General features: G+C 36.8%; 1 protein-coding gene across 5 annotated transcripts in view; it reads right to left on the reverse strand.

The window, feature by feature from the left end:
• The window catches only part of enox1 (ecto-NOX disulfide-thiol exchanger 1), a 722,268-nt gene that overhangs the window by 56,608 nt on the left and 637,895 nt on the right, over positions 1 to 27,765 (reverse strand). For all 5 annotated transcript variants that reach the window (XM_051926918.1, XM_028799665.2, XM_051926915.1 and 2 more), the window contains one exon: positions 26,299 to 26,406. In XM_051926918.1, the coding sequence (XP_051782878.1) occupies positions 26,299 to 26,406 (108 nt within the window). The remainder of the gene's footprint in view (positions 1 to 26,298; positions 26,407 to 27,765) is intronic.

The raw sequence follows: 27,765 nt of genomic DNA on the forward strand, positions 1-27,765 counted from the left end.
GAACTGAAAACAAGGAAGAGATTTACAGCACGAGTCAAACGTGGGAACGAAGGTAAATGACGTTAATTGTTGAGTGTCTTTTAATACTGTGTAAGCATACAAATTAACACGTGCAATTAAACGTGTGCATTTACGGGGTGATTTCTCAGTCTTAAAAGCTTGCCTTTTATCAAATGCGGGAACAAAGGTAAATGACGTTGTTGAGTGTCTTTTAATACTGTGTAAGCATACATATTAACACATGTGCAATTAAACGTGTGCATTTACGGAGTGATTTCTCAGGCTTAAAAGCTCGCCTTTTATTAAAAAGGTAAATGCAAACTCTTTTCATTCTGAAGGGCACAAACCACGTTAGATTTCAGCCGTTAAACGCGCAAAAATGTAGGTACACCAGATAAATAAGTGCAACATATTATCAGTTGTATTGTATGCTTACAATACATATAGAAATGTGTTAATCGTTAATTAATAGTATGGGATGATGTTTTTCGACTCGCTCCTTGATTTAAACGATTGCATGTCTTGGTGGGTTTGCGTAGCTTATTGTCAATATCTTTACACCTCTTTTTAAGACTTATTGACTGAGACGGGCTTTCACGAAAAAAGTTAGGGCTTTGCTACAGGATACACCCTCCACAAGTTAAGGAAGTAAAAATAAAAGGTATATATTTCTGTTTTATTTAAACCTTTTAAGTTCGTATGCATAGCCCCATTTAGCTGTTTTAGTTTTTTTTTTTCTTTCTTCAGCAATATTTAATCTCCTTAAAGAAAACAACATATACATTTTACTTTTTTTGTATCTCTTTAGTAATATTTTAGTGTAAAAGGATAACCAGTATTTAAACCTTTTATGTTACTTTATAAAGTTATTTACACAATGTTGAAAAATTGATAAGAAAGCTACATATTTTGGCAGCTGCTGCTTTAATTTTCAATAAAATGAAAAAAGCTCTCCAAGAGAAATCCTTAACGAAGAAGAAACAGTTTGCACTATCTAAAAAGGAGAAACCCTCATTTATAAAGGTTTGCTGCAGATGACTTAACTGAAAATAAATGAATAGTTCCTATGTGTATAATACATATTTATCTATTTGACTTATGCCTTTATTCCAGCAACTTGCAACATCTGAGGTACAATTTGTTACATTACTTTTATTTTTTGCAGCACAGGCAGGTGAAGTGACTTCCTCAGAGTCACACAGTGGTGTCAGTACCAGTATTTGAACTGACAAGCTCCGGGTTTGCTGAAATTTTACTGAAGAAAGAAACAAAAAGAAAATGGGCAAATGGGGCTATGCATACAAATGTCCATCCATCCATTATCCAACCCGCTATATCCTAAATACAGGAGCCAATCCCTGCCAACACAGGGCACAAGGCAGGAAACAAACCCTGGGCAAGGTGCCAGCCCACCGCAGAGCGCACACACCCACACACCACGAACAATTTAGAATCGCAAATTTAGAATTGCATGTCTTTGGACTGTGGGAGGAAACCGGAGTACCCGGAGGAAACCCAGACAGACACGGGGAGAACATTCAAACTCCAAGCAGGGAAGCAAACCCGGGTCTCCTAACTGGCACCTTTCACTGCACCACCATACCGCCCGCATACAAACTTAAAAGGTTTAAATAAAACAAAAATATATACCTTTAATTTTACTTCCTTAACTTGTGGAGGGTGTATCCTGTAGCAAAGCCCTAACTTTTTTCATGAAAGCCCCTTTCAGTCAATAAGCCTTAAAAACAGGTGTAAAGCTAAACTTGCAGCACCGCTATTCAATTACACTTGCCTAACGTCTCTCCTAAGGGGAAATACTGTGGGATCTGGGCATCCGTCAAAGCACCAATCACAGGCCCGATTAGAAAGCGGGAAGCTGTGATTTGTCGTCTCCCTCCCATATAACAATCACAGCCCGTGTTACAACGCACTATGTATGTATGTGTATATGTATATATGTATATGTGTGTGTGTATGTATGTGTGTATATGTATGTGTATATATATGTTGATATGTGTGTATTTTGCTAGTTATATATATATATATATACTGAGTATACTTGATACATAAAATATATGTTGTCGTACCTTGCATAACTGAATAACCTTTATGGCACAATAACAATTCAATACAGTTATGGTCACTACAGTATTTGGATTTAATAATCTTCATGTGGGAAAAGACTAACTCGCATAAATAAGTAGAGCCGAATAATGCAGTCAAGGAGGTATAGCACATTTCCTCATGTTTGGGTACTTTTCCTCTGTGAGTAAGTTCCAAAACTGTCCATTCATTCTCAACTGTAGAGGAGTTTTAGGTGAAACAGTGTTGCAATTTTTGATGCAGGTGAATCACCCTCAACATCTTCCCTAAATGGATAGCACTTAAATGTAGCGATTGGCTCAAGTAAAGCTGAGTCTCTGACAGGAAATTTTCAATCTGATCTGTGTAGCGTATGCTGTCAAGTTGCGTACATGCCTTCCATTGCGTCTAATGATCGAGTGACACACCCGGATCGATACTTCGGTGTGTCTGCCTTTGCTTTTGAATTCAGCTGAGTGAAAAATGCCGGCTGTCCGATTAACTGCAATTTTAGTTCCCTCTTCTTTCTCTTTCTCAGATCGCTTTTCGGAAGGAAGTCAATTTCGTAGTTTTTATGAACAGTTCGAAAGTGCCTTTCCACATTTTCCTTCTTTGGAATAGCAATGACAGATTGACGGATCAGACAAATGCACTTCGAATTGTGACATTGTGAGAAAAAAACCCTCTTCCAATTCCACATCCAGCCCATACTCCCCCCAAACAATTTTTTTTTAAATAACTCTTCTTTAGTCGATATAAATTGGAAGGCTAACTAGATCACAGCCGGAGTTTTGCAGTAGCTTGCATGTTTGATCATGCATGCGGGATGACCAGTGTGTTAGAAGAAAAGTCCTCTGTGACTGGCCGCCCTGTATGTCAATCAAGTGGCAAATGCCATAGGGAGAATCTATACTAATTAATAAAAGGCAAAGCCCTCACTGACTGACTGACTCATCACTAATTCTGCAACTTCCCGTGTAGGTGGAAGGCTGAAATTTGGCAGGCTGATTCCTTACAGCTTACTTACAAAAGTTAGGCAGAGTTCATTTCGAAATTCAACGCGTAATGGTCATAACTGGAACCTCTTTTTTCACAATATACTGTAATGGACGGCAGCTCGATGGCCGTGGGAAGAGGAGTTGAGTGTCACGTCATCACGCCTCCCACGTAATCACGTGAAAAGACTGTGAACGCAGTAGGGAGAAATGAAGGAGGAGCCGCAAACAGCGAAGAACAAAAAATTCATTAAACAATTGAGAAGGGAGCGAAACAATAAGAAGCGAGCGAGTAAAGCATACAAGCATCTTCATAAGGGAAACAAAGCACGGTGTAAAATGTAAGTTTAAATTAAGTTTATAGAAACGCTCCCGCTGCGGATTGCAATAACATATTCGCGAGATAAAAGAACGCAGTAGGGAGAAATGAAGGATGAGCCGCAAACAGCGAAGAACAAAAAATTCATTAAACAATTGAGAAGGGAGCGTAACAATAAGAAGCGAGCGAGTGAAGCATACAAGCATCTTCATAAGGGAAAAAAGCACGGTGTAAAATGTAAGTTTAAATTAAGTTTATAGAAACGCTCCCGCTGCGGATTTCAATAACATATTCGCGAGATAAAAGTTTAATGAGAAGACACGAGGTATAAACGAACCACACGCCGTATCGCAACGTTAGGGGCTTCACCTCTGGCGCTGACGTTCGAGATTCGATTCCCGAGAGCGGATGCAGTGAGTGTGTACGCCTGATGAGTCCAGAATTAGGGAGAAACACGTGTCGCATACTCTTTGCATTATTTGAAAGTAAACTATTAAAACCATTCTATGATCTGCTTCTCGCAACTGAAAGACGGCACATGGCGGATGTTAGCCGACTTGCTGACCGCAACGTTAGGGGCTTCAACTCTGGCGCCACAAACAGCGAAGAACAAAAAATTCATTAAACAATTGAGAAGGGAGTGAAACAATAAGAAGCGAGCGAGTGAACCATACAAGCATCTTCATAAGGGAAACAAAGCACAGTGTAAAACGTAAGTTTAAATTAAGTTTATAGAAACGCTCCCGCTGCGGATTGCAATAACATATTCGCGAGATAAAAGAACGCAGTAGGGAGAAATGAAGGAAGAGCCGCAAACCGCGAAGAACAAAAAATTCATTAAACAATTGAGAAGGGAGCGAAACAATAAGAAGCGAGTGAGTGAAGCATACAAGCATCTTCATAAGGGGAAAAAGCACGGTGTAAAATGTAAGTTTAAATTAAGTTTATAGAAACACTCCCGCTGCGGATTGCAATAACATATTCGCGAGATAAAAGTTTAATGAGAAGACACGAGGTATAAACGAACCACACGCCGTAGCGCAACGTTAGGGGCTTCACCTCTGGCGCTGACGATAGAGATTCGATTCCCAAGAGGGGATGCAGTGAGTGTGTACGCCTGATGAGCCCAGAATTAGGGAGAAACACATGTCGCATACTCTTTGCATTATTTGAAAGTAAACTATTAAAACCATTCTATGATCTGCTTCTGGGAACAGAAAGAGGGCACGTGGCGGACGTAAGGCAACTTGCTGACAAACCACAAGCGTGACCTGGCAGGTAACCACCCATACAATCAGATTGTGATTCAGAAAACGAATGCCATGAATGTAATTACCACGATCTACATACTGTCAAATAAACGAAACACACGCCGTAGCGCGACAGCTGTGAAAAGTGAGCTTCACAAAAAAACAGATCCTTAACAAATTGTTATTGGTATATTTTCGATCCGTTTAAAAAGGTTTTCTTTTCTTCTTAATAAAAAATTAAAAGCAGTACTTCGCCGCAACGAAGCGCAAGAATTTGGCTATATATATCTGCTTCTCTCAATTAAAAGAGGGCACGTAGCGGATGTTAGACGACTTGATGACCAAGCATAAGCGTTACCTGCCAGGTAACCACCCATACAATCAGATTGTGATTCAGACTAGGAATGCAATGAATGTAATTACCCCGACCTACATACAAGGCGAAAGTCTTGCAACATTCAAAGATGATGGTTTGGGATAAATACACCATGGAACATAAAAGAGCTTATGAAGCCTTGAACCGAAAAAAGCAAGATCGTAAAAAAAAAAAAAAGGAGGTAATGTCGTTTTACTAGCTGTAGATTTTAGTCAAACATAACCAGTTATTCCACGAGGGAGACCAGCAGATGAACTCAACGCGTGTTTAAAATCCATGCTTCTCCCACGGTCAGTTATATGTCGCGTGTTCTCGGGTAGGTACACCAAAAAATGTATACATTTAAGCATGTAATGGGCAAAGAAAAAATGAGGTATACCCGAAGGCACTGCAGTAGTACTCAATGTAACTTTACTTCTTAAATGTTAATGTTTTACTGTTTAATAATTTATACGCTTCTTATATGTTGTTCAAATTCTTTTATCAAAATACCAGTGACAGCGCAATGCACGATAACATGGAGTGAATACACCATACGCATCCGCCCACGGCCGCCCTGGTTTGCGCAGATAGGAGTTGATTCTACAATAAAATAAAATAAAGATAAAAAGAGTAATACAATCATCACCCATAAAGCGGATAGCAGACGTGACGTACTATATGTGTACCAGATTTCAAGTCAATAGGTGAAACGGTTTGCGAGCTACAGGTGATTTAAAATCCTGAACAGACAAACGAATAGCCACAGTAGCAAATTATAGAAGAAGATTTTACTGTTTAATAATTTATATTTATATGAAATGTGCTTCTTATATATTACTTCATATTCTCATATGATAATGATGTTAATGTTGTTTATATTGGCGGCACGGTGGCGCAGTGGGTAGCGCTACTGCTTCGCAGTTGGGAGACCTGGGGACCCGGGTTCACTTCCCGGGTCCTCCCTGCGTGGAGTTTGCATGTTCTCCCCGTGTCTGCGTGGGTTTCCTCCGGGCGCTCCGGTTTCCTCCCACAGTCCAAAGACATGCAGGTTAGGTGGATTGGCGATTCTAAATTGGCCCTAGTGTGTGCTTGGTGTGTGGGTGTGTTTGTGTGTGTCCTGTGGTGGGTTGGCACCCTGTCCAGGATTGGTTCCCTGCCTTGTGCCCTGTGTTGGCTGGGATTGGCTCCAGCAGACCCCCGTGACCCTGTGTTCGGATTCAGCGGGTTGGAAAATGGATGGATGGATGGATGTTGTTTATATTGATTTCTATGTTATTGTAAGTGCATGTATGTGTGTATATGTATGTATGTATGTATATATATATATATATATATATATATATATATATATATATATATATATATATAAAATATATGTGTATATGTATATATAATATATGTATATATATATGATATATCTGTATATGTGTATATATATATATATATAAATATAATATATGTGTATATGTGTGTGTGTGTATATATATATATATATATATATATATATATATATATATATATAAATATAATATATGTATATATGTGTGTGTGTATATATATATATATATATATATATATATTTATGTGTGTGTGTGTATATATATATATATATATATATATATATATATATATATATATATATATATATAATATATGTGTATATGTGTGTGTGTGTATATATATATATATATATATATATATATATATATATATATATGTGTATATGTGTGTATGTATATATATATATATATATATGTGTATATGTATATATATATGACAGCAACACTCATAACAATGACAACACAATTACATTGACAATCATGTTACGTTATTTTTAAAATGTGTCCTTTACTTTTTCATAACCTCTTTAACACACTACTTCTCCGCTGCGAAGCGCGGGTATTTTGCTAGTACTGTATATGATAGACTAACGTTTAAAAAAAATTTTTTTTGAATGCAACGCAATCTACCTGCACTACCTTTGTGATCTACCGGTCGATTGCGATCGACGCATTGGGCACCCCTGCTGTAGTTGATATGAATAATATTCTTTGGGGAGCGCATTTGTTTGGATGAAATCAGGGTAGCTTATTTTGTTATTTTTGATTTCTGTCCTGTGTCCAAATTCGTTATTTTATATTGCTGGTGTTTCTGCATGTTTTGGAATTTTGCTCATTTAAGAAGGAGAGAACAAATACACGATGAGCGTTGGTTGGAATGGCCTGATCTATTGAATGGTCTTTTCTCTGCTGTTCAACTTTTGCCCTTTAATTGAGAGGAGCTTTAGTGCTCTCCGAAGATCCCTGTTTAGGCTGTGCAGAACATTTCTTTAAGGCTACATGTCTGTGTACATGATCAATTTAGTTTGAAACAGCAAGAGTTTAAAGCAGAGAGGAAAAAAGGGCCAAGGGATGAATAACTATTCCATTTTACCAAAAGAGGCAGGCATACATCAAGGTCTTGAAACAGGGAAAGGTTAGTATACCAGAAAGTAAGAAAGAAACCAAACATTTTACTCAAAAACAGTAGTCAAAAAGCACAGGAAAGGGTTCAGAAACTAATAATAATATGAAATGAAAGCGGTCACTCTTGTCTTTTCAGTCACAATCCACAGTGCTGAATGTTCTGCTAGTATCTCTGACACCATCACTCTAAAAAATTCAAGGTTTATTGAAAGTACATATTAAAAAAAATGTATTACTATCCTGTGCCACTTCCTCTTTGCCCACCTTAAAAATTATTTGTTAGAAACTAATCATTGTAACACTGAATATTTGTTTACTGTTGAGGTTTGCACTTTCTGCAACTCTCTACCCATAGATCAAATTATGAAGATTCATCAGTGGGCAGTTCACATATGAAAACCAGTTTAGTCTGCCAAACCTGCAATTGCTTATTCTTTCATTCTTCTATATTTATCATACTACTTCTGATCCATATTGTCAACTTTATAATTAATTTCTTAGTTTAGTCTTACTTTGCAGTTTTCTCCCTAAGGTTTATCAAGTGCTTAATTAAAGATCTTCCTTATACAGATCTCTCTTCAGGAAAAAAGCCCATGGGAATTACTAAGATTTAAAATTAAACAACAGTAGATGACAAAACCATGTAACATACAATGAATTTTAAATGGATAAATTTACCATTTATTCCCATCAGTCGACACTCAATAACCCAGAATGACAAAGTGAAAAACACATTTTCAGAAATGTTTGCAAATTTAATAAAAATCACTCTTTGAGGTAGATCCTCTCAAGGTTTGTTAGAATGGATAGGAAACATCTATAAACCACCACCTTCAGGTATCTCCAATGTTCTATGGGTTTTATTCTAGTCCACTCAAGGACAGTCAGAAACTTGTCCTTAAGCCACTACAGCGTTGTCTTGACTGTATGCTTTGAGTCATTGATATGCTAAAAGGTCTGAGGTCATGTGCACTTTGGAGCAGATTTTCTTCAAAGATTTCTCTGTATTTGGCTACACTCACACTTCCCTTGATTCTCACCCATCTACTTGTCCCAAAGCATTCAATTTTTGTCTCATCTGACCAGAGAATATTTTCTTTATGCTCTCAGAGTTCATATGCCATTTAGCAAGTGGGAGTTAGCCACCCTACCATAAATGTCTGATTAATGGAGTGCTGCTGAGAAAGCTGTCTTTTTGACAGGTTCTCCTTTCTAAGTAGAGGAATTCTGAAGCTCTGTTAACGTGGCCATTGGGTTCTTTGTCACTTCTCTGGTCAAAGCCCTTCTTGCCCGGACACTCAGTTTATCTAGATGGCCAACTCTAGAAAGAGTCCTGGTAGTTCCAAATGTCAAAATTATCGAGGCCACTATGCTCCTGTGAACAGTCATGGCTTTAGAAATAGTTTAATACTCTTGTTCTCAACTATGCCTCACCACAGTTTGATTGCAGAGGTCTACTAGAGTTGCTTGAACTTCATGGCTTGGTTTTTGTCCCGACATACAACGTGAATTGTGGGGCCTTATAAACACAGGTGTATGCCTTTCTAAACTATGTCCAGTCAATTCAGTTTGTCACAGAAGTTCTAGACACTTGTCAAGGATAATTAAAGCAAACATGCAAACCACGTAAAGAAAATCACAATTTGGAGTGCCACAGCAAAGGGCCTAAATGCTTATATGAAGGGAAGATTTCAGCTTTTGATTTTTAATAACTTTTTAAATCCTTTCTGAAAACATTTTTTCTCTTTGTCATTATGGGTTATTGAGTGTAGATCAATGGACAAAAATGGCAAAATTAATCCATTTAAATTTAAAATTACAATACAGTAAATAGTGAAGAATGGGAAAGGGTCTGATTATTTTCTGAACCCATTGTAGAAGCATAGTTATTTATTTAAACATACAGCAATTTGATATACTGTAAGTATTATAATTGGTCTAAAATGTGAATCATGGAAAACACCAAAACAGAAGATAGATGTAGCAACACAGGAGATACATTTAACAGACAACAGAGGACAGTTTTACTAAAACTTAAATGTACAGTGCTCCAGAACAAAATAAACCATCAGTAGATCCCATATGAATACATACTGTACCTTCTCAAATCCTCTTAACCTAATCCAAGTTTGTGAGGGCAAGCCAGGATGAACCCAACCATCACTCGGCAGATGGCTGAAAACAATCTTAGACAGGCTGCTTGTTAATTGCAGTGTCCAGACAAACATGCAAATACTCACAGGGGCAAGTTATCGTAACCAAATAACCTAGCATAGACATGGGTGAAGAAAACTGGAGTATCTGGATGAATACCTACCCAGACATGGAGAGAACATTTAGGACAACTATTAAGAAGCATATTATGGAACCTACAATGCGGTTAGAGAGGAATACTTAAAAAAAAGATGTAAGATCACCTAAAGAGATTCTTTTAGTATATTGGAAGTAAAAGAACAGTCAAGGAGGAGGTGAAGTGTATAAAGAATAGTGAAGGGGAATTACAATATACAGACTATGAAAGAACAGATGTTCTAAACTTGCAATTTTCTGAAGTCTTCACATGTGAGGAAGTGGCTAACCTCCCAGCAGTAACAGGGAGTACTAAAGTTTTAGAGGGAGAAATACTGCAAAGATTATATATACTGAAATCAAACAAATCACCAAGACCAACTAATATTTATCTTTGAGAGCTTAACGAAGTTAGTGATAAATAAACATAAATAACCCCTTGACGCATATTTTAAGATGTCATTGCACACTGGGGAAATTATGAAGGACTATAAAATGGTGAATATCATCACATTATATAAAAAAGTAATTGGGCAGATCCAAGTAACTATAGACCAGTAAGCTTAACATGCATCACAAGTAAATTAATGGAAGGAATTATTAAGGAAAAGATTGAGCAACACTTGGGAAGAACAGGAGTTTTACTGGAGTGTCAGCATGCTCATACGAAGGAAGGTCATGTTTTACCAACATGCTAGAATTCTGTGAGGAACAAACAAAAGGATATGACCAGAGTTGAGCATATGATATTATTTTTACTTTCAGAAAGTATCTCTTAAGGTCCACCATGAGAGGCTGGGCGTGAAATTAAAAGAGGTGGGAGTTCAGGATGCAGAGTGCTGATGTATGTAGAATTGGTTAAAACACAGGCAGCAGAAGGTTATGGTGTGAGGAACCTTATCAGAATTGGGTGATTTTGAGTGTCCTTCAGGGGTTCTGTGCTGGGGTTGCTCTAAACCCCAACCTTTGTGGTGTCACAACCCAGTTATTCACATTCTATTATGGGAGTGAGCTGGGTTAGTCCCACTCAGTGGCTGGTTGTACAGAATGATCATCAGATTGTCGGAGTGTCATATGAATCAAGCACGATTGTCAATGCTTTTCCTCCTGGTTGAATCAAGCATGATTATCAGAGTGGGGGTTGGGGAAGTCATCCAGATCCACCTGTGATGCTGCTGCTATGAAAGGAGTGCAGTCATCGGACCAGTGGAAGGGGTTTTGTCAGGGGTCAGCCATGACCCATCTGCATGCTGCCACTGTGACTTGAGCTTAAACACTGGAGTAGTTGAGATTAGAATTGGGTTTATTATGGGTGGTGTGGAGTTTTGTCCAAGGTTGGCCACAGCCCACCTGCAATGCTGCCACGATCCATAGGTTAAGAACTGCTGCTTTAAATCTATAAATAATGGAATCATGTGAAAAATAACAGAAATAACAGTTAGTATCAAAGACAATACCCTCTCGGATTAATCAAAATAATATTCTAGTCCCATGACTTTTTAGTTATTGTGCGTCATACAGTGGTGTGAAAAACTATTTGCCCCCTTCCTGATTTCTTATTCTTTTGCATGTTTGTCACACAAAATGTTTCTGATCATCAAACACATTTAACCATTAGTCAAATATAACACAAGTAAACACAAAATGCAGTTTGTAAATGGTGTTTTTTATTATTTAGGGAGAAAAAAAAATCCAAACCTACATGGCCCTGTGTGAAAAAGTAATTGCCCCCTGAACCTAATAACTGGTTGGGCCACCCTTAGCAGCAATAACTGCAATCAAGCGTTTGCGATAACTTGCAATGAGTCTTTTACAGCGCTCTGGAGGAATTTTGGCCCACTCATCTTTGCAAAATTGTTGTAATTCAGCTTTATTTGAGGGTTTTCTAGCATGAACCGCCTTTTTAAGGTCATGCTATAGCATCTCAATTGGATTCAGGTCAGGACTTTGACTAGGCCACTCCAAAGTCTTCATTTTGTTTTTCTTCAGCCATTCAGAGGTGGATTTGCTGGTGTGTTTTGGGTCATTGTCCTGTTGCAGCACCCAAGATCGCTTCAGCTTGAGTTGACGAACATTCTCCTTCAGGATTTTTTTGGTAGACAGTAGAATTCATGGTTCCATCTATCACAGCAAGCCTTCCAGGTCCTGAAGCAGCAAAACAACCCCAGACCATCACACTACCACCACCATATTTTACTGTTGGTATGATGTTCTTTTTCTGAAATGCTGTGTTCCTTTTACGCCAGATGTAACGGGACATTTGCCTTCCAAAAAGTTCAACTTTTGTCTCATCAGTCCACAAGGTATTTTCCCAAAAGTCTTGGCAATCATTGAGATGTTTCTTAGCAAAATTGAGACGAGCCCTAATGTTCTTTTTGCTTAACAGTGGTTTGCGTCTTGGAAATCTGCCATGCAGGCCGTTTTTTGCCCAGTCTCTTTCTTATGGTGGAGTTGTGAACACTGACCTTAATTGAGGCAAGTGAGGCCTGCAGTTCTTTAGACGTTGTCCTGGGGTCTTTTGTGACCTCTCGGATGAGTCGTCTCTGCGCTCTTGGGGTAATTTTGGTCGGCCGGCCACTCCTGGGAAGGTTCACCACTGTTCCATGTTTTTGCCATTTGTGGATAATGGCTCTCACTGTGGTTCACTGGAGTCCCAAAGCTTTAGAAATGGCTTTATAACCTTTACCAGACTGATAGATCTCAATTACTTCTGTTCTCATTTGTTCCTGAATTTCTTTGGATCTTGGCATGATGTCTATCTTTTGAGGTGCTTTTGGTCTACTTCTCTGTGTCAGGCAGCTCCTATTTAAGTGATTTCTTGATTGAAACAGGTGTGGCAGTAATCAGGCCTGGGGGTGGCTACGGAAATTGAACTCAGGTGTGATACACCACAGTTAGGTTATTTTTTAACAAGGGGGCAATTACTTTTTCACACAGGGCCATGTAGGTTTGGATTTTTTTTCTCCCTAAATAATAAAAACCATCATTTAAAAACTGCATTTTGTGTTTACTTGTGTTATATTTGACTAATGGTTAAATGTGTTTGATGATCAGAAACATTTTGTGTGACAAACATGCAAAAGAATAAGAAATCAGGAAGGGGGCAAATAGTTTTTCACACCACTGTATATTGTATGTTTACTTTGAACTGTACAATTGTTGGTTTTATAAAGAACTTTATTATATTTATATAAGTTAAATATAACATAAATATTCACACATTAATGAACTGATTAAACTAACTTTCAGTCCCTGAATATTTATAGTAACTATAAAATGGTTTCAATTTAGTGCAACTTTTGAAAATTTGAATCTTCATCACTTTCAAGAAATCTTTTGTCAGTTGAACACTGGCTCCTTACACAAGTAAAATATTGTTTTTGTCTATTGCTTTAAATTCAAACTAGAGATGTGTATAAGCAGTTTTCCTAATTATTTAAAGAATTAAAATGAAAATGTTCACTCTTCTAACTGGATCTGTAAACTATTCTGTGTAGATACACGGTTCATATCTAACAAAAATAGTTTACCTGTAACACAAAATAATTTATTATTATTGAAATATGACTGGTGATAAAGGAATCTGAAAACAAATATTCATTTAAAGGAAAACAATTGACTGTCTAGACTGGGTGACATTAACTTTTACTCTCCAGTAGAAGGCAAGTTAGTAATAGCAAAAGGATCCTGATGTGTTGGATTGCGATTTAGATCGAATACCACTTAAGTCAGCAGGTATCTCCAGGCAAAAGACAGGTTTCTGTAGGTAATAAAAAAGACATGGAACCTGGAGGCAGTAATGAAAATGCACTTAGAACTAGATGAGTCGTCAGTGCCCCGAGTGAATGGTGATGTTGAGCCATTAGTGCAGACAAACAGTGTGTAGATGTTTTTTTTTTTTTTTTTTTTAATGTAAAGTGACTTTTGTTGCTGCTAGCTGTGAATGATGACAAATAAAATAAAGATATAGGGATTAACTGAGTGAACTGCTTATTACCTACAATATAAAAAGAACATTTGCTAAAAATTAACACAATAAAAAAGCAGAATTATTGATGCCTAGGCTTATACTACATAATGTACTTCACATAAATAATGCTTAACTAAAAACCTTTCAATCAAATATATTTTTCTTCATATATGCTTTCAGATTCCTCTATTTCAACACCTCATATTTTTGTAATCAATAATTTGGTGCTTCGTGATCTTTATACAGGAAAATAATCTTTCAGGTTCAACGATTCAGTTTCTATAAATTTATTAACTGAGATACAGAAGGTTGACTGAATACAAACTAATGATATACTTTAGTTTACAGTTTTCAATTTTAACCTAATTAAACACAATACACTTAATTCCTGCTGAAAATGAACAAAAGAACAATAAAATACACTTTAAATGTTTATGCTAGTGTATAATTATATAAAAATGTATACTTGCAGTAATTACTTAACAAGACAGTCAAAATGTTATCTAAATATTTTATATTAGTTAGCCTTTAAAATTATGATTTATTAGCTATGACAATTTCTTTTGAGTCTTTCCACTGTGTCCAGTTTTTCCTAGCAATACAAGAGAACTGGCTTTAAAACAATTTTCTTAGAACACATTCAGACACATTTAGGCAATGCCAGCTCTTAACAGTATAAATCCACAGCTCTTGCCAGACGACAATATTAAAACTAGTCGGCAAAAAAAAAAAAAAAAAAATTAAAAATGTCAGTACAAATGAATGGTTGCAGCCTAATAGATTTGAAATGACAAAAAGTAAGATGGCAATGGAAACCTTGCATTGTGGGGCAGCCAAGGTCATCTTAAGAAAAAACAGCGGGTTAAAACACTGCAGAGATTAGCAGTAATTCAAAATTGAAGAATGATTACATGCTGAATACAGTAAATTTCTATATATTATGTGTGGGTTTTGCTTCTTCATCTTAAAGGTGTGCCTTTTAGGTTGATTGTGGATTCAAAATTCTCTTGTTTGAGTGTGTTTGTGGTAAAATCTTATCACAGAGTTCACTTGGTGTCTGAATGCTACAACAAACACAGGATGAAATATCTATAAAAGAGGTTCCATCCAGGTAGAATGATCCTTCCACCACTTCCTGGTGTGTAGACAACTGACTGTTGATTTGAATAAGATGCAAGAATAAGATACAGTACAAGCTTCCCGTATTCTTTTTTTTTTTAACATTTTATTGAATTTACTAAAATCAAGTAACATTTCATTCAAGCAAGTCAAACTTGACAAAACTAAGTTGAAATCAAATCAACCCCCATCCATGAGAAAGAGAGCTAGGTCAACAGTCAGAGTGAAACTTTAAGAGTAGAAAAAAAAATAATAAAAAAGCTTATTCTAAAATGTATTCGATTAGATCCTGCCATGTTTTGAAAAAGTTTTTCACAGATGAGAATTTGATTTTTTCCAATGTCAATAAGTATATTACATTAGTTACCTACTGACTTAAAAGAGGTGTTAATAGTGAAGTAAAGGCAATCACAGTTTGTTTGTCCTTCTCCACTTTAAGCCCATCTGGACGTACACCAAACACAGCTGTTAATGGATTAGGAGGGATTGTGACACCAAGGCTGTCTGAAAGGCATTTAAAGAATTTGATCCAGAATGATGTTAATTTGGTGCAGGCCCAAAACATGTGACCCAGTGAGGCTGGAGCTTGATTGCAACTTTTGCAGGTTGAACCTTGCATTGGGAATAATTTGGACAATTTGAAATGAGACAGATGTGCTCGATGAAAGATTTTAAGATGAATAATTGTATGCTTTGCGCATATAGGGCTCGAGTGAATATTTGTGCATGACTGCCTTTCACTCCTTTTCTGAAATGTTGAGTAAGAGATCCATTTCCCACTGTACTCTGGGATCTTTGAAAGGAAGGGACTTTAGAAAGTTTGTATATATTACAGAAATGCTGTCTGAGTCTTCAAGACTGATCAATATTTCTTCCAGAATAGACGTAGGTGGGAGGTGAGGAAAATTGGGCAGATTTTGTTTAGCAAAGTTTCCAATTTGAAGGTAGTGAAAGAATTGTATTGATGGAAAGTTAAATTTGGAATGTAATTGTTTGTAGGATGCAAAGACATTATCTATGTATAAATCTCTAAGTGATTTAATCCTGTATGTTGTCCAGACATTAAAAACTGCATACGTTTGAGAGGGTGGAAAAAGGAGGTTATCATGCAGAGGTGCCACAGATAAAAGCTTCTCTGTACTTGCTACATTGTTTGCATATTCTGAGTAAATGAAGCACAATTGAGTTGTTAGCATATTGGCAATAACTTGTATTTCCTGGAGCACAAAGCATGGAATGTAAAGAAGTACGGCAGGATTTTATTTCTATTGCTGACCAGGCCTGTGTATGTTCATCTATTTGTGTCCAGGTTTTTATAGCTTGCCCAGTAATAAAACTGAAAGTTAGGTAGAGCCATGCCACCTTCCACCTTAGGTCTTTGTAGGGTCGCTCTTTGGATACGTGGATGTTTTGAATTACAAATAAATGAGGTTATGGTTGAATGTAATTTCTTAAAAAACGATTTATTGATGAATATTGGAATGTTTTGAAATAAAAAGAAGCTTAGGGAGGACATTCATCTTAACAATGTTAATTCTTCCAGCTAAAGTGAGATGAAGGGTTGACCATCTATGCAAGTCTTGCTTAATTTGTTCCATACAGAGGGTCAAAATTTTGTTGATAAAGAGCTTTATGTTTACTTATGATGTTTACCCCTAGGTATTTAAACTGATCTGCGATGATAAAAGGGAAGGTGTCCAATCTAATATTGTGTGCTAGAGAGTTCACTGGAAAGAGCACACTTTTAGTCAAATTAATTTTGAGTACAGAAATCTTTTGAAATTCTGCTAGTGCTGTTAGGACCGCAGGCACAGTATTTTGTGAATCTGATATATATATACAGTAATCCCTCGCTATATCGCACTTCGCCTTTCGCGGCTTCACTCTATCGCGGATTTTATATATAAGCATATTTAAATATATATCGCGGATTTTTTGCTGGTTCGCGGATTTCTGCGGACAATGGGTCTTTTAATTTCTGGTACATACTTCCTCAGTTGGTTTGCCCAGTTGATTTCATACAAGGGACGCTATTGGCAGATGGCTGAGAAGCTACCCAACTTACTTTTCTCTCTCTCTCTCTTGTGCTGACTTTCCCTGATCCTGACGTAGGGGGATTGAGCAGTTGGGCTGTTCGCACACCTAGACGATACGGATGCTCGTCTAAAAATGCTGAAAGATTATCTTCACGTTGCTACCTTCTGTGCAGCTGCTTCGTGAAGCGACATGCTGCACGGTGCTTCGCATACTTAAAAGCTCGAAGGGCACTTATTGATTTTTGATTTTCTCTGTCTCTCTCTCTCTGCTCCTGACGGAGGGGGTGTGAGCTGCTGCCTTCAACAGCATTGTGCGGCGGTGCTTCGCATACTTAAAAGCCAAACAGCCCTATTGATTTGTTTGCTTTCCTCTCTCTTTCTGACAGTCTGTGCTCCTGACACGCACTCCTTTGAAGAGGAAGATATGTTTGCATTCTTTTAATTGTGAGACAGAACTGTCATCTCTGTCTTGTCATGGAGCACAGTTTAAACTTTTGAAAAAGAGACAAATGTTTGTTTGCAGTGTTTGAATAACGTTCCTGTCTCTCTACAACCTCCTGTGTTTCTGCGCAAATCTATGACCCAAGCATGACAATATAAAAATAACCATAGAAACATATGGTTTCTACTTCGCGGATTTTCTTATTTTGCACGTGGCTCTGGAACGCAACCCCCACGATGGAGGAGGGATTACTGTAGTAAGCTTCCCATATTCTGTCAAGTCAGGTAAGAGTGCAGGATAATGATCTGAGAATTTAAGAAGTGTTATTTTCAGGTAAATAAACTTTCCCTTCTAATCATCTTGTGTCAGTTACATACAAACCCAAAATATTGCTCAGGATGGCAGGTTTGTTGACTCAGAAGCAGGACTGTGTGGTGTCCAGACTACATTGACTCAAAAACACTTGAAAACATGACTTTTTCTGCACTATTATAATACTTACCTGAACAAGAATCACATGAGCCCATTTCACACAATATGGCCTCACCTAGGTGTGCCTGCTATAGTTTTATTTTTAGGATCATAGGTATTGTATAGCCCCCACCCCACCTGGCACTCACTCCCTTATCACCACAAGGTGTCTGAAGGTACAGCGCGCATCCTGGCCAAGTCAGGCGTGAGAATAGCACACAAACCCACAAACAATTTGCGCATGGTCCTCTTTAATGCTAAAAACAAGAAATCGATAGCAGAAACACGAAATGCAGTTTATAGCATTCCATGCAGTTCTTGCTCAGCGGTATACATAGGACAAACTTCAAAAAGAATCGCGACACGTATACAGGAACATCGCAACGCCGTCAGAAGAAAGGACTCACTTTCATTGATCTACACGCAAACTAAATCAACAGGACATACATTTAACTGGGACAATATACTAGTCAAATTTAAGGCCAGTACTAAAAGTGCCAGAGAGCTGGCCAAATCTTGGCAATCAAATGAGAACGTAATCAACAGACACTTGGACATAATTCCAGCATATGCAAACTTAAGAAGAACATGTTCATAATAAATAAACTGTACACCCAATACCCCCCCCCCCCCATCACACTGACTTAGCCACCTGCCCCCCTCCCCACCCCCTCCACATAATGTTTTGCTATATATTGCCTTTGATTCTTGTAAGTCTAAGCATTATCCTTTGATGAAGACCCCTGGCAGGGGTTGAAAGCTCAGAAATAAAAACTACTTTATGATACGTGATTCATTTTTTCTCCGTTTGTGGATCTCCAGCTGCAAATATACAATAATATATATATATAGGGTGGCACAGTGGAGCAGTGGGTAGCGCTGCTGCCTCGCAGTTGGGAGACCCGGGTTCGCCTCCTGGGTCCTTCCTGCATGGAGTTTGCATGTTCTCCACGTGTTCTGCGTGGGTTTCCTCTGGGTACTCCGGTTTCCTCCCACAGTCCAAAGACATGCAGGTTAGGTGCATTGGCGATTCTAAATTGGCCCTAGTGTGTGCTTGGTGTGTGTGTGTGTGTGTGTGCCCTGCGGTGTGCTGGCACCCTGCCCGGGGTTTGTTTCCTGCCTTGTGCCCTGTGTTGGCTGGGATTGGCTCCAGCAGACCCCTGTGACCCTGTGTTCGGATTCAGCGGGTTGGAAAATGGATGGATGGATGGATGGATATATATATATATATATATATATATATATATATATATATATATATATATATATATATATATATATATATATATTATATATATGTATATATATATATATATATATATATATATGTATATATATATATATATATATATATATGTATATATATATATATATATATGTATATATATATATATATATATATATATATATATATATATATATATATATATATATGTATATATATATATATATATATATATATATATATATATATATATATATATATATATATAATACAATGTCTGTTTGTTTGTATGTTCCCTTTATATTCCTATAGCCTTTGACTGATCTTGACTAAATTTTGTATAGTTGCGCTCTACAATCATACAAACAAGGCAGACCAATTTGGAACCTGAAATTTTGATCCTGGGGGGGTCCCAGTGTTTTTCTTTTTTTTTTCCTTGTGTGCCACAGTCTGCATACCAGTGCCACCTGCTGGCTCAGAGGAAGTGAAACATTGAGATAGACTGAAGCCAGACTAGCATACAAAATGACCAGAGCTAACATTACTTAACCAGACAATGCCACATGATGCGTCTATCTACTGTAATATAAAAAGGGGTATTGCGTGCTTTAGAGTTGACCAAGACCGGAAGTGCTGCGCAACACAAAGTAGAATCAAAAGGTTGTAGCTTAACTCCTGCTTTGTTGGCTTTTCTTCATAATTTATGCACTATAAACTACACCTGAAACTAACGGCAAGAATCAGACATGAAAATGCTCATAGTTACGACCCAGTAAAGAGTTACCAGAATTCTGGAATCCATTTAAACGCAACAATAACAAATTCATGACTCACAAGAGCAGAGACACTGAGAGAAAGGCATTGTGGATGACAGGTGGTACAGCTAGCAATAATAACAGGGTCACCATTTAAAAAACACATAAACCTTTGCTTTCTTTTATTAACACTAGAATTACCAGAGCCTACGAAAAAACTCGTAAATCCGTCCCACCTTAAATCGCGTCTTAGATCTGTTTGCACCTCTCCGCCAGAGTCCTTTGTCATCTAAATGTGCTGATAAACAAAAGCTACTAGTAGCCAGCTATTCCATCCCCCCACCGACTTAGAATGAATTTCTCCTAGCTCATGGCTTGCCTTGATTTGATTTTCTGGGATTGAAGTGGAGTTTTAGAGTGGAAATAATATAGTGTTATTTGGAATACACGCATTTCATGTGTGTTCCGTTTCTATAGTAGTCTGTGCAAGCACATTTTTAAAACAGAAACGTTTTTCATATTCTAATAATAAATGACAAAATGTAGGCATAAACTATATAACATATGAAGCCTGAAGTCCATATATCAAAGAAACACTTTCACAAAAGGTACAAATAAGAGAACACGTGCGCTTTTATTCGAAAATATAACTGCACAAAAAAAAAAAGCTGTGTTAGCATGCCACATTGACATTCTTACTACAACCACCACGGTGGCGTAATGGTATCAGCTCCTGACTGGGGATCAGAGGGTGGCGAGTTCGATCCCGCATGGCTCCACTTCGAGAAATGAACTGCTCTTATTCTTACAATTTTAGAATAACAACATAAATTTGATTTCAGTCTGTAACAGCCGGTGTAACTTATGATACTGGTAAAGGTTAGCTTTTTTTTTTTTTTTTAATTCACTTTTCATTCTCGCAGTCGCATTCAGAATCAATCCATACAACCCCATCTGACATAAAGACGCTCTATAGGTCTGCAGTGTACCACGATGCATACTACCGCCCCCCCCCCCCCAAAAGGGTTCTGACACACAAACGCTGGCGAAGCTGCCTTCTTCGTATCTCACCGTCACTTGAAATCAGCAGTTCTTAGCTGCTTATCAATCCATACAACCCCATCTGACACAGCTGTTTTCACATAAATAAAAGTGTACTTTTATTCAAGACTATAACCGAAGAATAATGGTGCAATGCTAAGAACTGCTGATTTCAAGTGACAGTGAGATACGAAGAAGGCAGCTTCGCCAGCGTTTGTGTGTCAGAACCCTTTTGGGGGGGGGGGGGGGGGGGGGGCGGTAGTATGCATCGTGGTACACTGCAGACCTATAGCGCGTCTTTATGTCAGATGGGGTTGTATGGATTGATTCTGAATGCGACTGCGAGAATGAAAAGTGAATAAAAAAAAAAAAAAAAAAAAAAAAAAAAGCTAACCTTTACCAGTATCATAAGTTACACCGGCTGTTACAGACTGAAATCAAATTTATGTTGTTATTCTAAAATTGTAAGAATAAGAGCAGTTCATTTCTCGAAGTGGAGCCATGCGGGATCGAACTCGCCACCCTCTGATCCCCAGTCAGGAGCTGATACCATTACGCCACCGTGGTGGTTGTAGTAAGAATGTCAATGTGGCATGCTAACACAGCTTTTTTTTTTGTGCAGTTATATTTTCGAATAAAAGCGCACGTGTTCTCTTATTTGTACCTTTTGTGAAAGTGTTTCTTTGATATATGGACTTCAGGCTTCATATGTTATATAGTTTATGCCTACATTTTGTCATTTATTATTAGAATATGAAAAACGTTTCTGTTTTAAAAATGTGCTTGCACAGACTACTATAGAAACGGAACACACATGAAATGCGTGTATTCCAAATAACACTATATTATTTCCACTCTAAAACTCCACTTCAATCCCAGAAAATCAAATCAAGGCAAGCCATGAGCTAGGAGAAATTCATTCTAAGTCGGTGGGGGGATGGAATAGCTGGCTGCTAGTAGCGTTTGTTTATCAGCACATTTAGATGACAAAGGACTCTGGCGGAGAGGTGCAAACGGATCTAAGACGCGATTTAAGGTGGGACGGATTTACGAGTTTTTTCGTAGGTTCTGGTAATTCTAGTGTTAACCCATTCTACAAATATACCTGATCAATACTGGGAACTTTGACTGGTACAGTATAAATGAAAATATTTATGTTCATTTATGTGTTTCAAAAGTGAACAAGCCTGACAAACGTCTTAAAAATTACATTTGTAAAATGAAATTACATATTGTATGTGAATTTTACAGATACTGCAGTTCATACTGTTGTAAAAACTATTTGGGTTTAGCATCATATAATGAAAATGGCTGTTCATTTTCTGAATTAACATTATTCATTTTAGTACTTTGGGCACAAAGTTAAATAAAGATGTTAGAATACAAAATAAGAATGAAAATGCAGAATTTTTTATGATACAAAATTGATTATTTTATTCTACTGTGGGAAACACATTTGCACACAGTGACTTTTATGGGAACAAAATTTAAACGGTTCAAGGAGGAACAAATTAGATGTGACAAGGTCTCATAGGTGTTTTCCTCTTCCGACTTCAGTTTTTAACGACAGTCTCCTGGAAGATGAACAGTGACCTCGCCTCAGACTCCACCTCTATTCCTGCCTCTTGTGGTCCAATTTCTTAAAGGATACCCTGAATACAACAATGATATCAGCCTTAGGCTATCCAAGAGTGTAGCCACTTCAATGCTGATGAAATCTGAGTTTTGTTTTTTTTTCAGTTCAAATGGTCAACTGTTAAAAAGGGAGGGTGCCCTGTTGGTACTTCACTCCTGTTTGTTATGATTCTAGGATTGTAAACATTGATGATTTCATTTTTGCATTTTTTCTACAGTAATCTTTTCATTTTCAAAGTGTTAAAAAATGTATTGTTATTTCTATTTTATTTCATTATAATGATTCATTATTTCCATTATAATGATAACAGTCTTGTTTTGGTTGTGTATCATTCTGCCATTTTGAATCATGTGACCCTAATCTAATGACTTGTGATATCATCGCCTGTGGGTATTTAAGATGACAGCACAATATTCCCTGTGTCTAAGATTTTGATACTTAAAGAAAACTAAACATTTCCATGGTGTCAGGTGGGTCTGTTTAACTACTTAAGGGCAAAGACTTTTGCATGGCATTTTTATTTTGCTTTTATTCAATGTGTTGGGCCTAGTAATTTTGCTTTTGTTTTGATTTCCTGGTTCTTTGACTTATGCAACTTACGGTACTTTTTAACCTTGATTTTGCATTTTCCATTTTTTGGTCCTTCATGAAATCTTCCCCCTCCCTTTTCCTTTTCTTTTTTGGCAGAACAATTTTTTGTGTTTTTTTTTCTTTGTGTTCTGTCTTTATCACAATGGTTATGATAATAATGTAGTTAATATATTATTATGACTCACTTTTTTATTACATTATTTTATCTAATATTGTAGTTAAAATATACTTAATATTCTAACAGTGCTGAGAAGTTGCATCAGCCAAGAATGAGTCAACCGTAACTGGCACCCCATCATGCAAATTAGCAATTTTAGAGCCAGTCGCAGGGGACACTATAAAAATGGCTAGACTGTAATGTCACCAACAGAATTCCTTCTAGTGCAGAAACAGTCAGCAGTCATTTTAAGGACAGCGAGTCACCTAAAAGAGGCATGTAAAACTGCAGGGGATTCATTCTGTCACTCGGCACTGGCTCTACAATATTAACTTTTTTATTATACGACTTCAATTTTTCAGATCAGAACTTTCTAAGCATTTACTGTATATCTGCTAAACTGTACATTTGATGTAGATGTAGCTTGCACTAATGTATGACCATCTCACATAAGAGGAGTCCTTGCCTCCCATTTTTATGTGCATATTTACTATAAACTATAAATCTACTATAAATGCTTGGGGATTAATAAAGTATCTATCTATCTATCTATCTATCTATCTATCTATCTATCTATCTATCTATCTATCTATCTATCTATCTATCTATCTATCTATCTATCTATCTATCTATCTATCTATCTATCAACAACATTCATTGAAAAATAATGTAAATAGATTTGTCTTTAAAAGAAAGTAATATTAAAGGTTGATATGATGTATTGAACCTCTAGCCATTCACTATTAAGGGTTTCAAGTAAAAGTCCAATCAAATAGTATATCACCAATGGCCTGTGTTGTTCAAATGTCTCTCTGGATGGGATGCCAGCCATTTGCTGGCCACTCTCAGGCTTTCAAACACACATTTACATTCATGTTGAGGACATTTTGGAGTCATTCATTAAACCAGCATGCATATGTGATGTAAGAGTACTGGAGACAATCAAAGAAAATAAATATACTGTACATTTGATCTGGCTCTCTTTTTTAATAATCTTTGCCACTAAAGAAAAATGTAAATTATGTTATACAGTGGTACAATTGTCTACTGCAGGGCAACACTGTTGCTAGAAAACACAGTTGAAGTAAAATCATTCATCCATCCATTTTCCAACCCACTGAATCTGAACACAGGGTCACGGGGGTCTGCTGGAGCCAATCCCAGCCAACACAGGGCACAAGGCAGGAACCAATCCCGGGCAGGGTGCCAACCCACCACAGTGAAGTAAAATCAAAAGAAATTATTTTTAAAAAATATTTCAGCAAATAAGAAACTATCACAGCAGCATTTTTATAACTCTGTAATACTATAACCCAATTTTAGTTTTCAGATTTATTTTAAAATGAAGCAATGACAGAAACAATATAAATACTATTTTTCGCCTCCCTACAGAAAGTTCATAAGTGAAAGGGTTGATGCTTCTTATTATTCAGTTTTATCAGTGAGGATGACCTGTTATGATCCAGCATATCGTCCAGGGCTGGTTTCAACCAAAAGGCTCCAGCTCTCCGTGACCCTGAGTTAGAATAAGTGGATTTGGAAAATGAATGAACATCGAGGACACATTTAATTTAGTTTCAGTCTGGATCTATTTATGTCATATAATAATACACACAAAAATAAAGTGTCTGTTTTTGACAAGTTCTTCCTGAATTGTACTTACACTCTGTATCTTGTATGCTTACTTTAGACAGAAAAGTGTAAAAACTTGTAAAGGTAAAAACTTATTTAAATTATCTGTATGTCTGAATTCAATCCAATATATTTAGATATTTCAAAATTTACACAAATGCGTTGACATTCACACTTCATATTAGATGAATTTTTTAAAATAAATTAGATATGGTTAAATATTTAGTTTAATTAAAAATCTGCTTTACATTTGGGATAAACAAATTTAACTACTGTATAACTAAATAAAAATGTGAAAATGGTATTCAGTAAGATTAGCTAGAAAGTTAACATAAATGAAAGGTAAATATTACCCTGGCAGTTGGCATTTTGTGGTCTTATCCCAGTTTGGTAGCACTTGATCACGTTGAAAACCAGGTGTAAATGTGTTTCTGATCAGATCACTCAGACCACATTCAGTGGTGGTTAGACATGGATAACAACTATATTTACTACAATCCAGGTATAAATGCAACTGTGTTTTCATTCCACATACAACAACCATTTAAAGATTTTAAAGTCAGGTGCTAATTTAATCTGGCTAAATTACTGTAAATCCAGATACAAAATACATATTAATGCCAGGTGTAAAGTGGGCTTTAGATTAGTTTCTAGTACAAAATTAAGTGGGTCTGTCACACAAGCATATTGCTTAAAACAAAAATACCAAAAAGTATAAACCATTCTATTTCAATATTCTTGACACTAAACCTTGAAAAGTGGTCTCTACAGTATGAAAATCACTGCAGTGGCAATTCTGAGTTTTTGTCTATGAGGATTTCAAGTTAGATTGTTTTTGACTGTTTTTTTCCGGTCATTAATATTTGTTATTGTTATGACGGTAATTTCACAAATTTAAATTGTTGGTTTCTTGCGAGCGCCTCTGTGTTATTAATAGCAACACCATTCTGATGCCAATCACATTTTAAAAGTTGGAAGCTTGTTATATCCTTTTTATCCAGGTGGTGGATCTCTTCTTTAAATTTCTCTAGTTTAGCGTTAATGCAAACTAAACTGTGCTTCTAAAAAAGGTGTTTAGTGTGAGGGCCAGTTATTGATGCTTTCTGACTATGACTTTGGTTTAGTATTTTGGTTTTGATGAAAGATCCTCTGACTGCTTGTGGCATTCCAATTTTTGTGTATTTTTCACTAAATTCCTGCTTACTCATGTTTTGCCTTTAATTTCCAGGTCCTTTTTTCTGTTTCTGCCTTTTGTGAATCCCATCCGTTATAACGACATGACCAAACAGCGAGTTAAACAAAACATCAATTTTAATTTATGGTCACAAATACTACTATAGATATAAAAGATGCAATAAAGGAGTGAACAATGAAAGTAAGGCAATCAAAGATGACTACTACATAATGTATTTACTGCAAATCTCATGGAATTACCCAATCAGTGATATAATTAAGGAGTACTAACCTTTTCTTTAACAGCTCTGAGCTGCATTTCTATACAGCATTTCTCTTCTTTTGTCTTTTTCATCTCCAACTCTTTTCTTTTCAGGTCTTCTTGTAAATCCAACAGTTGCTAAAAAATGAACACATTTAATTGGTTATACTTACTGTAGTATCATAGATTCAACATTTCAGTGAAATATTTGCATTTACTGCATATCTATACATGGGTTGTTTATTTATTTGATTTACCACATCATACATACTATAGACCTCTTTATTATAACCGAATACAACCTTACCTGCAAGACCTCCAATCCAAACAGCAGTGTTCATCATTGCTTTACTTATTTACGTCTTTAGGATCCTTACAACAAATTATTACAAGACCAAAAAGAAAACTGTCAAGTGAATGCAGAGCAAAGAAATATTTTAAACAACTATTATCAATTTTGTACCCTATGTAAGTTCTGATTATTGAGATTATTTGCCATAATTGCCAGCTGAACAATAAAGGGTGAACCAGAGACATAGTGAGATATAAGATGGCATGGAATATAACGGATAAACAATAACAGAGAGCAGTGAGGGCACTACTGGGCAACATAGTACATGGAGAAACTGTATTAATTAGGTGGAACAATAACTTTTAATGGTGTTAATTTTCAGACCTTAACAAAGAAAAGGTTATATATGTAACTTGCACAAAAATAAAAACACTATAAAAAAGCAAGCAGCATTCACCTTCTGCCTAATCTTTGCCAAAGTAAATGCTAGTGACAAATCCCAACAGACACATGCCTAACTAACCAAAAAATAACTCAATACACAATGGTTTTCTTCCAGAAGCACACAAAACTGGGAAATGAATTTCCCAGCTGACACAGACAATTAAACATTTCAATTTTAACTTCCAGACACATTGAACAATGCAGTTTCAAAACTATTACAATAATTAGATTGAATAGCTGCCAAACTCTGATAGTCTTTCTTATGTAATCATCTGCTCTATAATACAACATATGTAAAATTCATTCACCATTATCTGAAACTCAGCCTCCCATAAGGTAGGACAACTTGGGCTTTGGCCATTCTGTTAGGCTTTTAGTGACACACATGGCCTGTTAAGACAGCAGATTTAACAGAGATGCAGAAATTCAGCTGCACATCCCCACTTGCACTCCTGAGTGAATGGCTGAACTGTAGTTTTTACCAAACTTTGGTCATGTGAGTACTTGATCTGATAACTAAGGTGTAAATCAGAATTGAGCTGATACCTTTGCAGTTATTTCTTTAGACAAGAAGGCAGCTAAAAGGACATGAATTTTAGACTTATGACAGTGAACTGATCTCTACCTGGATGTAATGGACAGAATAACACTTCACTAAGCTGGCACTGTTTCTATAACTGAAAGTGACCTTGATCCAACAAACAGGTTGCATGTTTCTTTAAAACTAGCTGCATTCATCTCTCTGTTCTCTTTGGGGAGCC

This window comes from Erpetoichthys calabaricus, chromosome 4 (assembly GCF_900747795.2).
Source record: "Erpetoichthys calabaricus chromosome 4, fErpCal1.3, whole genome shotgun sequence".
NCBI classification, from domain to species: Eukaryota; Metazoa; Chordata; class Cladistia; order Polypteriformes; family Polypteridae; genus Erpetoichthys; species Erpetoichthys calabaricus.